The following is a 14,766-nucleotide window of genomic DNA, read 5'->3' as shown; positions in this document are numbered from 1 at the left end:
ATTTCTTACAGTGAACACTTTAAACAAAACTAAAAAACCAGCCAGATTTATTAACAATGTGTTATATGGTGGTACTGTAACCAATGACTTTTCATTTTCATGCATATACAGTATAAATCTCTGGTGGTTGCTGTTCTGTACACATGGAAAACTCATTTTTGTGCATTAATTTCACATTGATCTTTCCACTCTTTACCAGAGTGTTGTATTGATAATGTCACACTTGTACTCCAAAAACAAGTCATGACTTTGACATAATAAAATTTAGAGATTCATATGTTTTATTTGTCACATGCTCATTTTATATGCAGGTAAAATGCTTGCAAGTTGGCACACTCGAGTATGGCTAGTGTGCAATAAATTATATTCAAAATAAGGATCAATTAGGAAATGAAATATAAATATTAAAAATTCAAAGACAGAAAATCTTTAATATACTGAATACAAGAATGAAAATGTGGAGAAAAACATTGGCCTGGAGTAGGTGTAGGTGCATTGTTTTTTAGCATATAAAAACATTTGCGAATATCACTGTTCATTTTCAAATTACAGCATCAAGAAAGACCTGCAGTCCTGACAGATTGTACCAGTCATATCAGACATAACAAAATGGGAAATACCAACTCTGCATGCCAGTTGAGCAACCACAGCAAGAGGAACGTTCGAGTATTCGTCACAGAAAAGGCACAGGAGATCGATGGCTTCCTCACCTCCCAGTCTGGAGATGATGATAAGAGCGAGTCTCCGCTTCCTGAAGACAAAAAATTCAGCTTCAAGAAAGACATCAAGTGCATCCGTGTGCTGGCCTCTAAGACTCAGGAAGTGCCCTGGGTCGCGGATCACTTTCTGTCCGTCTTCGTGGAGGATGAAGATGATGAAAACATTTGCTCCAAACAAATCATACACAACATTGCCCTGAGTGCTCCAATTACTGTGCTGCTCTATGACGTGTAGATTAACACCTTTGTTCATCTATCCCTTATTCTCTGTACACATCCCAATATAAAGTACAGTATTGCTTTATGTTGCTGTCGTAACAGGTCTAAATTAACTTGTTAATCAAACTACACATTAAAAAAAACTTACATTTCCTTTTTCATTATGGAATTCTTAGCCAATTTCTGTTAACATGACATGTCTCTCTTTATGCCGCCAATAAAAGTGCTGCTCAGCTTTACAGTCCTCCTGCCTTTGCATTTGTCTTTACAAAGTGAAATGAGATTAGACATTCCTGCAGCATCACTCCCCTTGCATGAATGGCTGTCTGTGATCATCTGTTTAAGTCCAGATCTCAGGATTGTTGCAACACAGTGAAGGCTTTATTCATACTGAAGGTCTGTGCTAAATGAAATGACATTGTAACAGGTCTCTATTATCCGCACGGCAGTTTTGAAAAAGAAATATCCTTCCTTTGTGGCTCAGTCGACAAATACATGCGTGCAATCAAGGTGCATGTTTTAGGTCCACTTGAAAGGAAGTTATATGTAAAACATATTTGTGATGACTTTTAAGTTCATGTAGTTTATTTAGATTTAATACCTAACCAGAATGAGCAGATGGAATCAGTGCTGTAGTGCTACCATTTGTTAAAGTTTTTGAGGAGTATTTTGTAACCTTACTTCACCAAATTAAATAATTTCCCCTGTATTATGCTGGTCAATTTTTTCACAACCCTCTAACAAAACAGACCTTGTCCCACCCCTCCCTAAACCACCAGACTTCTTTAAAATTAGACGAAAGTCTTGATGAATGCCACTGTGACAGCCTGAGATAACCTGTAAATGACTGGAAGTAAGAAAGGGGAACAACAGGAAATGTGATGTTATGCTTATGGTTAGGGTTAGCCTTGGGAGCAACTTTCAGTAGAAAGAGAGTAAAAGCAAGGATTCATTTGAGGGACAGAAGAACTCGCCTGGTGAGGATGAATCATGACATGGACAGTTTTTTTCTTTTTTTAAAAAAGTATTTTAACAAAGGTTTTTCTGTGTGTATTGAGGAATGGTTGAACCTAACTATAGGGGCTACATTTATAATTTGGCCCTTTACTATTGATTTTAATTTTAGGACCTAGTGTTTATGGAGGTTGTCCCATATTTAAAGTCAGGATATCTCCGCCTCTGTAGCATCAATTTTGACCAGTCTTGGTTTTTGTTTTGTTTTGTAAATCTGTAATCTGTAAGTCAGTTGTGAGTATCCAAAAGTGCAATGCTAAAGTATGGAGTATCCCTTTAACATTAAAAAAAACTCTCAAAATGCTAAATTAACAGCTATGTGTCAGTTCATTTTTATTTGTTGAATTAGGAACTCCCTACACAGTAAATACAGGGGGTGTTTGAATACATCGTATTTCATTATATCAATTCTGAATGGAAGGAAAGTTCCAGCAATTGTTCTAGGTTTTGTTTGGAAGTGCAATATACTTTCTTATACATGTCTTAGCTGAAATTACTTTTCACTGCAGCTGACTGAGTCTGGAGATATTGTCACAAAGTGATGAAACCTACTGGATTTCATTATTATTTTAATTAGATATCATAATACCCAGAAAACTGAAATGCATCTTTGCAGACACTGAACTCATTACATTTTTCACTGGATGAGTGCATCAACTAGATGATTTCAATTTAAAATGTAAGTGAAAATACCATCATCCTAAAATGACAATAGTAAAATCAACTAATTACTCAGCAATTTAAATGAATGAAAAATGAATTTATTTCTCAACTTTGTGTCTACAGCCAACTGCAGCGGTTGTTGTGTATGTGTGTTGTGTACCGTTCACCTGAAAGCAGAAGAAGCACAACTGGAAGCTGGTCCATGCTGGACTCATGCTTTTGTCTCTGCTCCTGTCCGTCCTGGCCTGTGTTTGGCTTCCACAGAGACATCCAGATCCCTGACCTGTACTCTCTGCATACTGCATCTGTACTGTGGTAATGTTTATATTCCAGGTAGAGATAGCAGAAATTAACACAGTACTAATGTCAATTAGCATCTCCTATTGCTCTAAAAATAAATTAATAAATTAAGGTATTGAACTATTAAATACACTGGGCACACTTAAAATCCTTCCCTTTATGTCATTTTACCAATAGTGGCTCCTTCATCTGGCTGTCTTCCTGTTTCCTTGTTCTCCCCTGTGGTTCCGTAGCACCCTGAAACCTGTCCACATCTGGATTGGGGAAGCAATCTTGATCTTCAGTCTGACCTCCTGCATCGGTGGTATCAATGAGAAACTGCTCCTTACTCTGTAAGTACTACATATTGAACAGATGACAAAATGGAGTTGCTGCCCTATTAAACAATACGTAAAAAAAAGAAGGTATGCAAGAAATGTAACGTGCAAATTTTAATTTCTCCATCTGCTGTAACGGATGCAGTGGTGAACCCTATACTCACTGCCTGTGGAAGCAAAGTTTACAAATTCCCTCAGCCCCCTCATTGTGGCCTCTGGATTGCTTGTATTTGGCATCCTGTTCATAAACAAATGGCAGCGGCCGGAAACAGATATTGAAAGTGTTTGTGTCAGTATGGCTCCCCAGACAGTGGTCATATTATTGTCAATCAATGCCACCAAAAGAGGTCCTTTTGGTTTGAACTGATATGGATGTGAATTACATATTTAAGCAGTCAAACCTAACATGTGACTGGTATAGAATGCGTTTTGTTCAGTCAAAATGTTGATAATATGCACGTTTTCATTTCATTATCCTATTTTTGTTTGAAGATTTATTGACAGTACCAGTATTGCAAGAATTATTTTACTAAGCAGTATTCAACAGAGATGCATTTTGGTTTACATTTCATATGTTATTTTTTGAGTTGTGTTGGCCGATGTTAAAGCAACATTTACTGATTCAAATTCCTTTTGTCAGGGTGTTGTGGTGGTTGAGCAGGTTGGACCCAAACGCAGGACACAGAGCAAGCGAGTGCAGTTCAAAGAAGTTTTAATTCCAATAAACAAAGCGAGCACACTTACAACGGAGTGGCTGAATCCAAAATCCAGAATAACAGAGTCCAAATAAACAGGTGATCTATCCAGGGAAACAGGGTGACACGACAAGTGAGGCAGGCTGGCAGGACAACACACAGCAACATGGGACAAAGCGTCTAAACACTACAATGACCGGATGAAGAGAAACACCAAACATATATACACAAAAGGGACTAACGAGCAGGGCGAGAGCAACACATGTGAGGGACATGAGGCTGACGAAACACAGGCAGGCAGAGAGATAACTGGGGGAACAGATGTAACACTTGACAGGCAGACATGGGGCAAAATACAGAAGAACACAGACCAGGAGTAAACACTAAAGACATGAACTAATGTACAGGACTAAGAACTAAGACACCGAACTAGGAATTAAGATACGAGACAAGACAGATACTAAGTAACTTAAAGATGCAGATGAATAATAATAATCACAGGGCTAAGAACTAATAAAACAAGACTACACAGAGAAACACAGAACCAAAAACGGACTTAAACAGGAAAGACATGAACACAAAACCACACTCCTAACACCTTTCTCTTACTATACATATAGAGCTGAATTAAGGTTTTTCAATAAATGACAATCAAACAATTGAAAGAATTTTGGAAAGTGAAACATAAATACACTGGCCTATAAGTTATAACCTACAATACTTAAAATGTCAAGCAAAAGCAAAAAAAAAAAAAAAAACTCCTATCGTACCTGCTGCTGAGCTTTCTGGATCCTGATTGGATCATTTTCAGATGAGGCCAAGTGCTTCATCTCCACCACCATAGCACCTATGAACACTTCAAGGTTGAGCTACAAATCTATTGTGTTAAACTCATCTCTGCTGAGAACGATTCATAATTGGCCCTCCTAGAAATTATCTTTGCTGTTATTGGCCCACAGGTGAGAATTTAATTTTATCTTATGGATTAATTAGGTAATAGAGTTTTGTGGTGTTTTATTAACAGTTAATGGGTGATTTGAAGTCTCGTGGTGTCATTTAGGTTGTCATTACATATAATATAATAAGTCTCTTTTGTCATTAAACTGATGAACTAAAGCTACAGTGTTGTTATAGCCTAGTGTATTAGGTAGGTAGATTTATTTGGTCACAATACAACAGGTTAGGTAGAGTGAAACTGAGTTTGTAACTCCCTTCTGCTACGTACTAGACAATATACATTAATATAGAAGCAATTATAAAAATGATAAGGAGAAATAAGCTCGCCTATATTCAGTGGAACTGTGCTGAGGATGAATTTGAGCTTAAAAGTCTGATAGCTTGGGGGAAACGCTGCTCTACAGTCTGGTGGTATAGTGGGCACAGAACACTAGAGGTCAGTGTAGTGTAGCATTACGTCCTCAGAATAATGTACCATTCAGATTCAGATGGGGTGTAAAGAGCAAAAGATCATGCTGTGACAAATCCAGTTACAACAATTATAGTTATATAATATGCATGGAAATGTACAGTATTGCCACACAATGGACAGCCGGGATCACCTTTTAGCTGTACCGGCACTTTTTACAGTTTGACAGGTTGACATATTTCTCCTCAACATTACAAATGTCACCAAAAAATAATCAAGACAATGCTTTCTACAATGCTGCCAATAAGTTCACTCTGCTATTTTCTAATAGTGTCAACATGCCTGATGTGGAACCTTCTGTAAAAAGAGAAAGATGCAGAGACAGTAAAGAAAATAACTATTGTTGTAGCACCTATCCCGGACTGTAGGGGGCAGTGTTACATGTTAAGAGCGTCCCAAATTAAAAGAGGAAGAATGGCACTGCCTGTAAGGTCAAAGTTCACCAGCTAGCCTGTCACAGTCACAACCCCCAGCTAGCATAGTAGCTAACTTCATCCGGAAAGACCATTTTCTTTATTAAAAATGGAGGTAAATCAGGCGAAACAGGAACACCTACTTGCATTAAAAGGTATTTCGCCGTCATTACAACAACAAGTAGACAGGGACTTCAGACGTTGTTTTAGGAGTAACACAGACGCATTAAATGTTTCAGTGTTGTCATTTGTTGTTGCTGCAGAATGCTAATAGCGCTAGCTAAGACGGTAACAAACTTGTACATTTGGTAATATGCAATCAAGACAGTTTGTGACAGGCTGTCTTTTGCTATTCTTGTCTTTATTGGACCTAAAAGCTGAAATTGTAAGACATGTCTGACAAGTGTCAGAATATATATTCTTCCCCAGCTAGCGTTAGCTTCATTGTTGCAGTTGTGTTGTTTGCGGAATAATCTAAAAAACTTGACATTTGTCTCTTGAAGAGTGAATTATTATGTCCAGAAAAACTCACTAGCTTTATTATCTTTGGTTAGCTGTTTTGGCTATGTTTGTTATTGGTCTGTAAATGTGTTGTCTATAGAGGTACTGAAGAGGTGAAATTATGTGTCAGGCAGCTACTTAGCCAACAAACTTCACTCTGTTTCTGATGATTTTGTACCCATTTAAAGTTGTTTATGTGGTTTAATGGTAAGATACATCATATACTGACCCCAGCCCTTGTTTTGGAAATCTGGATCCACTGCACAGGCTTGCTGTTACTTGTTATTGTAAGATGTCAGCTGCCAAAATGTTTCAAAATACTACAATACCTGATGACCTGTTTTAGTCTAATGTTGGAAACAAACAGGGTGATTGTTAACACACTGAAGTTATTGGCACTAGGAAATGCTCAATTGAGTGGTTGATTACTTTAACTTACCTACTTGTGTGCCCTGCCACTAACCACTGTCACTTTACTCTACAGTGATGCGGTTAACAAAACCAACACTCTTCACAAACTTGCCAGTGACATGTGAGGATCGAGATCTGCCGGGTAAGCCTTTTTTAGTTTATTTTCTACTGCCATTTACAGATAATAATAATACAGATGTACAGGTATGATATGTTTTAGCTAATGGCTTATTTCTTGTCTCCTTTATCTGTATTTTTAAGTTAACATTGTGCTTTTTAATCAAGCTCATGTTTATGTGGAGCTCTCTACTTTTTATTGCTGTGGATTTGCTGACTTCTCCACGTGATGTTTTTGTTATTCCAGTATCTGTTAGCTGAGATTTGGACATATCACTCTGATCCATGCCACACAGAGCGTCTTAATACTGTCAGGGAATCAGATTTGGTCAGTTATTCTGCTGCTGACTGATCAAATGTAGCATGGAAGGAGGCTTTGAGAATACTCATGAAACCAGAACAAATCGAACCAAGCTGTTTGGTTGTATAAGTTCATTAAATAGCTGGTAAATAATCATTTTAAGAGTAATCCTTGGATCAAGCAACCTGCATGTCTTGGGACTGTGGGAGGAAACCGGAGCACCTGTTGGAAACCCAAGCAGACACAGCGAGAGCACACAAACTCCACACAGAAAGGCTCCAGTCGGCCAGGTCAGGTTCAAACCCTCGATCTTTTTGCTGTGAGGCAGCAGTCCTAACAACTGAGCCACTGTGCCACCTTGGTTAATAAAGTCAGCTTGTTCATCACAGGTCATGTTAAAGATCACAGGGGAGAAAACGTTAGCATAACAATGATTCAGTCAAAGTCATAGCATGCCAGCTACAAACTTTTCAGGCACAGTCCATGGCTGTGGCGGAGAAACTGACAGTCAGGAACACCATTGTCAACTCATAATATGAATTAGACTTTTAAGAAGTTCATGTCAAATTTCATAAAAATGTGCACTATCAAAAGCAACCTAAGGACAGAGACAGGACTTACAGTAAGTAGATTTCTTGCTTCCACTTTTTTGCGTCGCCGCCAGCCTTGCTTCTGCTTTTCTGAGTGTTCCCCTCCAAAATAAAACTTTCACCCAATAGCCAACGTTCTCTGTGGTTGCATCATGATTTAACAAACATCCCACTCAAGACAGCAGACAATACTTGCATGTTTATTTTAAAATATCTATTTCAAGGAACAACAGCAGATATCCTAATGTCATAAAACCTCTGTAAAGATGTAAACAGGGAATGCAGGAAATGAACAAAATGTGCAGTCTTGCTTTTAGTCTTTGCCCGCAACAATGAGCTATAATAATAGTGCTAAAGTATCAGGGATGTATTACTGCTAAATTAGTTTCATGTAAAGAATGTTCCTATATTTGTAATTTATTTCCTTCTACAAAGTTCTACATACATTTTATGTTAAAACGGCAGGAAAGATAAACAGACATCATGTAATGAAATTTTGAAGTGCATTTAGAATCTGCTTTAGATCCAGTGCACATTTGTATTATATATTTACAGTCTCAGATCCTGCTCCCAAATTTAGATGGCAACCCCCGCTGAGAGTTTCAGTGTTTGTTTTCAGCTCTGTCAGAATACAGCACAGAGAAATGTGTTCGCTGCACTGGTAACTGAACTCCTTATAAACCCTAAATCACCTTGACACTTCTAGGTAGAATCACTATTAATATAAGAGAAGCGATGAAGTGACAGCTTCTCTTCAAGTTCACAAAGATGCATTGGTTGAACCTGTCATTAGAAACATAAAACCATTTCCCTTTTTGCAGTCATGTTTCAACTTTAACTGATTACAGAATTATCCAGATTGACCTACTTGTTGTTATTAATAATAGAGGTAGATGTATTAATAGGAGTCATAATCATAGATGCAGTAGTGTGAGTACTATTATTAATATTAGTAAGTGAGTTGATAACAGAATGAGATGTATGTGGCCAACTTGTTGGACATAAGGACAGAAATCTGAATCCACTGAAGACCCTTCTGGTTCAGACTGCTTTGAAACCTGATCTTCAGAGGTCCTTTCTCTGTGATCCTCCCTGCAGTGCACAGAATAGTCTTTTACACTTTCATAAAACCTTCCTGTGCCACAACAGTGTTGACATCTTGTAAATCTGCAAGTCCGCATGTTTAACTGATTATGATTTTGGCTGTTAATGGAAACAAATTCAAGTTTAACTTTAGTTACAAATTTGCAGCAACTTGCATTGGAGTATTGTGATGTTGCAGTTAATGTGAGCAGGATTGATCTGGAATTATCCTGCTGGGCTGTCTCAGTAACTTCTAAGATATTAAAGGATACATTTGTTTTTTTTAAAGCCTTATTTTCACATATTTTGGTGTCATTTTTAGGAATCCACGGTGACACCCTTTGCTGATGCCTCACTCGAGGACAATTCTTGCTCTGAAAGGCGAGTTGTTGCAGGGAGACACTGGTGGAGAGAGGTGGAGAGAGGAGTTTTATTGTGTTGAGTAATGTTAGGAGATAATGTCTTGCTAGCAGTTCCTTGTTTCCACCTGCTTTTCCTGAAACTACTCGCCTCACACAAGATTTCACATTGAGAATTGTCCTTGAGCGAGACTTCCATTCCTTGTCGCCTGGGGTTTACAACCTTTTTTTGGTTGTGACAAATCGTGTTGGTGTATAGAATTATAATTATTGTAATGACATATGTGTGCGCACTGTTTGTTGGTTAAATTACTTTTGTCTTTAAAAGTGTGTTTCTTCCTGGCTCAGAGATAATTAGCAGAATCTTGCGAATAACATTTTGTCAAGTGTTTTGCCCTGTCTCGTGTGTGCGCCAGCTCTCAGTGGAACATGAGCCAAAATCATTAACAGATATGACGTATACATTGCACACATTGTGTTTGCCTCCATAGGGGATTTGTTTGGTCAACTTATGAGGGAGGACCCCTCCACCATCAAAGGAGCAGAGGCTTTAATGCTCGGAGAGATGCTTACATTACCACAGAACTTTGGGTAAAACCCTCATTTGCTTTTGAACTAAACAATTAACACAAAGTACTTTTTGTGTAGCAAGCTTTTTCACTTTTCCACGTCTTTACGTTACACAGAAATATTTTCCTTGGTGAGACCTTCTCCAGTTACATAAGCGTGCACAATGACAGCAACCAAGTTGTAAAGGACATTCTTGTGAAGGTACTGCAAAGAGAAAAAAACCCAACAACACTTATTATACACTTTACACTCCTGTTTTACCCACAGTTGTCCTGTTGTGTGATCCTCTGCAGGCTGATCTACAAACAAGCTCGCAGAGGCTCAACCTCTCGGCGTCAAACTCTGCAGTAGCAGAACTCAAACCAGAACACTGCATTGATGATGTTATCCACCACGAAGTTAAAGAAATTGGAACACATATGTGAGTGTTTTTACCTACAGTGTACACACTCACTTATTTTGTTATAGTGCCCTATTGTGCCTGCAAAACCAAAACATATACACAACATACACAAATAACAATTCTAACATGTTTCTTTTTCTTATTTTAAATGTTTACATCCTCTCTTTCAATTTCCAGCTTAGTTTGTGCAGTCAGTTACACAACTCAGTATGGGGAGAAGCTCTATTTTCGGAAGTTCTTTAAATTCCAGGTGAGTCGTAGTTGAGCTTTCTCATTAGATAACAGTAGTAAACTCATGTGTTAAGATTGGAGGAGACGTGAGAAATGTCACAGGTCTGCAACAGAGCAAATGCAATTACCATCCCAGCTATAGACTTTGGCGCTCAGTTTGTGCAGTAATTGTAACCCTGTCCCCTTCTTTTTAGCAACATTTTCAGTAAGGACCTGTTTTATCCTTCAGATTTCAATTTCTTCCTTTTTCTTAGCAGAAGACTCCCTGTATGATTAGACATTTTTGCATGGATATTTCTGCAGAATGGAGGTACAGTGTGAGAAAACTACAGCGTTCAGTTTGCAATCTATTTTCAATCAGGTTTTGAAGCCGCTGGATGTGAAGACAAAGTTCTACAATGCAGAGGTAAGTCAGCTGCTCTCATACCAACATCAGCATAATATAAAGCGGCAGACTCGTATCTCTCACCACGACGCTCTGCAAATAGAAGAGCTGGATTGGTTGACATGCAAGTTCTTACTTTAGCATATATAACATGCTTCATATCATATTTCATTTCATAGTTAGGAACATTTCCAGATGCTAATAGGGGCAGTTGGTATAAGACATGTCTCCTGGAAAACCCTTGTACCTCCAGAAATGTTGACTCAATATTATTTAATAAAATAAAGTCCTAATGTAAAGTCTTACTGTTTTAAGAGCTGGAGATCAAGCGTTTTCCTCAAGCTTTTTTTTTTCTTTTTCTCATTGTCATACTCGTAGCTTTTTATATTAGCGGGATGCAAATATTCATTGTCATCGTCTTTGGCATGTAACTTCATTTGTTTATTATGTCTTGTATTTTATTTTCTCCATTAGAGTGACCTCAGTTCTGTGGTAATTGTCTCTTCTGTTCTCATCGCTGAACATTAACTTCTCTTAATCCTTTTGGTGCAGCCGACTTTGTCTTTCTGGGGCCAATAGAAAGGTGCAAAGTAGAAGAGTGGAAAGTAATGTATGAATAATAAAATGCCTGGTAGATTGTTAAAGACAAACAAGTGGCATACCTACTTTGATTTGAACATATTAGTCCTTGACATGAACTTTCCATTATTTTTCTTTTGCCCTTTCTTTGGACGCTCTTGCTTTCTTGCAAACTCATCCTACTTCACTTTTTCAGTGAAGTGCGTGGTGTCAAATGGTGGTGGGTGGAGATAGCATTGATTATACATCATCACTGGGGATTATAAGTGTGCACATATATGATTGTTCTCATTTTCTATTTGTCAAGATGTAAATGATTATGTAATACTGCAGACATGAATGATGGTGCTGAAACACTTTTTTATCTTTTGTATTGCTGGGTTGAAGGTTTCAGTGTGATGGAAGTCCTATTGTCAGTGATTATAAAACCACAATTATTTCAATCATTTTGGGTCATAATTGGAGTTAATGAAACAGATGTTTTTGATTGTATGAAATGTTAGGTTTCAGGTATTTGTTGGAATGGCTTTGCATGGAACAGAGATCCAGCTCTGTGATTTAACATTAACCCCATTCAGAATGGTTCGTGTTCAGTTCGTTATCTTATCGATTGCAGGCATGAACTAATCTCTGCTTCTCTGTCGTTGTATCTTACAGTATAGTAGAGGTTGCACTGAAAGTTTGACAGTTGTAAAGGTCTTTCCTAAAGCATCAACTAGTTGCCTACATAAAAACAAGAATGACGATCCTTTACAAGCACCATGTCAAGGCACACAAGGCGCGTGATTTGATTTATGAGGCACCTTTAGAAATTATGTCTTTCAATAACCAATTATCTTTCAGCCGAAGGTAGATATTGTTTAAACAGTTTAGGTCATATTAAGATATGTAAGTCATTATTGTAACATTATTTTTCTGTAAAAGAAAGATGCTTTATTTGTGAATATTAATAACTGATAAACACATTGACCGTATGCGTATTCGTCATTGGCTATCAGTAATAAGTGTAGTGAATTTGAAATGTTTTAGAATAGACTCTGTAATACGTACCATTGCTGTTTATCTCTGCAAAGGCCTTTTATATTCATCTAGATATATTTCTCATATTTTTGAATAAGTGAAACAGCCTTGCTCAGGGTTAGCGTATCTAAAGTATATCAGGGAACTGCTTTCGGTGCACTCATAAGCTTTTTTCAGTCTGTAACAGTTATTTAATACTCCTAAAACTCTCTGATGCAGATGACATGCCTGCTTTAAATAATCTGATTGGTTAAAAACACAACTAGTTGATGTTTGAGAGACTACTTTGAATGACTTGTTGATTGGTTGTTGTGCAATCCCTACTGTACATCCGCTGGTCAGCACTTGTACTAACACAGTCCTCCAAGGTACACTGAGCAAACATAACAGAATTCAGTTAATGTTTGTTTAGATGTTTGTCTTCTGAGTCGGGTTGATTAGTGTTATTTATTACATGACCCTCACATCACCTAAAGAGTAGCTTAAAGGAGATGTTCACTTATTTTCAAATCTATCTGAAAATGTGAACAAGAGTCGTGAAAAAATGTGAACCTATTCTTTAAGGCAGTAGGATTTTGCACAAACCTAACCCCTCTTAATACCTAATGACAAAGTTGATGTGTTGCTCAGTTCGCCTTGGAGATTATGTAATTTTACTCAAGTGTGAGCAACAAGATATCCATTTCATTCCTGGCTTCTCCACTCCAGACCGATGAAGTGTTCCTGGAGGCTCAGATCCAGAACATCACCACCTCACCGATGTTCATGGAGAAGGTCTCTCTAGAGCCCTCCATGATGTACAACGTTACAGAGCTCAACACGGTCGAATGTGGAGATCAAGGGTACAAGCACTTTAGATTACCTGTATATTCCTTCTTGTTGATGTAATTGCAAAAAAGTGAATGAAAGGTGAAATTTGCTGTCATCTCTTAAACTTCTCTCACCTGTAACTTTTCCCCCACCAGAGAGTCCACATTTGGGAAAATGTCCTACTTGCAGCCCATGGACACACGGCAGTACTTGTACTGCCTGAAGCCAAAGCCGGAGTATGCGGAGAAGGCCGGCGTCATCAAGGGTGTGACGGTAATAGGCAAGCTTGACATCGTATGGAAGACCAATCTCGGGGAGAGAGGGAGGCTACAGACCAGTCAGCTGCAAAGAATGGTATTAAGATGTTTGTTTTTCATGTGTTCACTATTGCCAAAATCATAGGATCTCATTTTTGTTATCCTTTTATGTTGTTATGGTTCTGTCCTTGTATGTCCTCCAGGCTCCAGGGTATGGAGATATCAGGCTGTCTTTGGAGATGATTCCCGACACTGTGAACCTTGAAGAACCTTTTGACATTATCTGTAAAATCACCAACTGCAGGTAATAATCCACAGTCCAGACAGCCAATACTTTTTAATCAGTGACTAATTATTGAATTACAAAGACCTTTTTTTGTGACCTTCTTATTGTAGCGAAAGAACCATGGACCTGGAGCTGGAGATGTGTAACACCAGGTCGATCCACTGGTGTGGCGTATCAGGGCGACAGCTGGGGAAACTTAGTCCTGGTGCCTTCCTCTCTCTGCCCCTCGTACTCCTCTCGTCGGTCCAGGGTCTGCAGGTATGATCCAAACATGTAGGAAAACTGTTGATATCCTGGCGGTGTTCTTGCTTGCTAATGTCACGTTCTTCGCATCTTTGTTTTAGAGTATTTCCGGATTGAGACTCACAGATACATTTCTGAAGAGGACTTATGAATATGACGACATCGCACAAGTATGTGTGGTCTGCCCGTATACGAGCAATGAGAGCTAGGAATTTTTATTTACCTTTTTGCATTTTAGATATGACTGGACCAACAGTGGAATACTGCACATAACGCTGATATTTCACTCTTTTTGCAACCTGAGGGGATTATATTGTATTTTAAAATTAATTGTGAATAATATAAATCACTTCCTTTGAAAATAATGATGTAAATGTGCAGAAATGTTAATAAAATCTGTGTAATCTTTGATTTCCTATGCTTTTCAAAACCTATTTCATGGTGTCCATGGTGGCTTTTGTGATTAAAAATGCTCTCAGAGACAACATAAGATAATACTCATTTTATTGTAATTTATTTTGATAATAGGGATTTCTTGATGTTTTAAGCAACATTTTTAGATACACAAGTACCTACTGGGTGCTAAATACCTGTACTAAATGGTGGACAGAAATTGACCTCGTAACTATAAGATTCTTCCTGACTGGTAAACGCCTGCATCTATCAAACTCTACACCTGCAGTTTGTCACATATGCTTTCTGTTATGAATTAGTAGTATCCAAGCCCAAGATTAAGTAACATGACATCATCAGCAGTATTTCCTCAGACAGGCAGAGAAGTACTAAATTGGTGGAGTGCCCCTTTAAATTAGTTGACCACTAAACGTCCAGGACCCTCTGGGATGTCAGGTAGA

The 14,766-nt window shown here is 38.1% G+C and overlaps 1 protein-coding gene and 1 long non-coding RNA gene across 2 annotated transcripts; one reads left to right on the top strand and one right to left on the bottom strand.

The window, feature by feature from the left end:
* Positions 1-468: 468 nt before the first annotated feature.
* LOC123981594 lies at positions 469-4,089 on the bottom strand. The gene is made up of 4 exons (XR_006827795.1): positions 3,977-4,089; positions 3,087-3,208; positions 2,783-2,925; positions 469-751 (listed from the first exon to the last, which is right to left on the bottom strand). It is a non-coding gene; the product is annotated as an uncharacterized LOC123981594 (long non-coding RNA).
* Positions 4,090-5,782: 1,693 nt separating this feature from the next.
* trappc13 (trafficking protein particle complex subunit 13) lies at positions 5,783-14,346 on the top strand. The gene is made up of 13 exons (XM_046066558.1): positions 5,783-5,921; positions 6,752-6,820; positions 9,620-9,719; positions 9,815-9,899; positions 9,992-10,119; positions 10,279-10,351; positions 10,694-10,738; positions 11,192-11,209; positions 13,025-13,158; positions 13,282-13,480; positions 13,587-13,687; positions 13,780-13,927; positions 14,014-14,346. The coding sequence occupies exons 1-13, from the start codon at positions 5,876-5,878 to the stop codon at positions 14,119-14,121; spliced, it is 1,254 nt and encodes a 417-aa protein (XP_045922514.1). The 5' UTR covers positions 5,783-5,875; the 3' UTR covers positions 14,122-14,346.
* The last annotated feature ends 420 nt before the right edge of the window (positions 14,347-14,766 follow it).

The sequence above is a fragment of the Micropterus dolomieu genome, linkage group LG13 (assembly GCF_021292245.1).
Source record: "Micropterus dolomieu isolate WLL.071019.BEF.003 ecotype Adirondacks linkage group LG13, ASM2129224v1, whole genome shotgun sequence".
NCBI lineage: Eukaryota > Metazoa > Chordata > Actinopteri > Centrarchiformes > Centrarchidae > Micropterus > Micropterus dolomieu.
The sequence above is the reverse complement of the archived record's forward strand: the minus strand, read 5'-3'. Positions and strand labels throughout refer to the sequence as shown.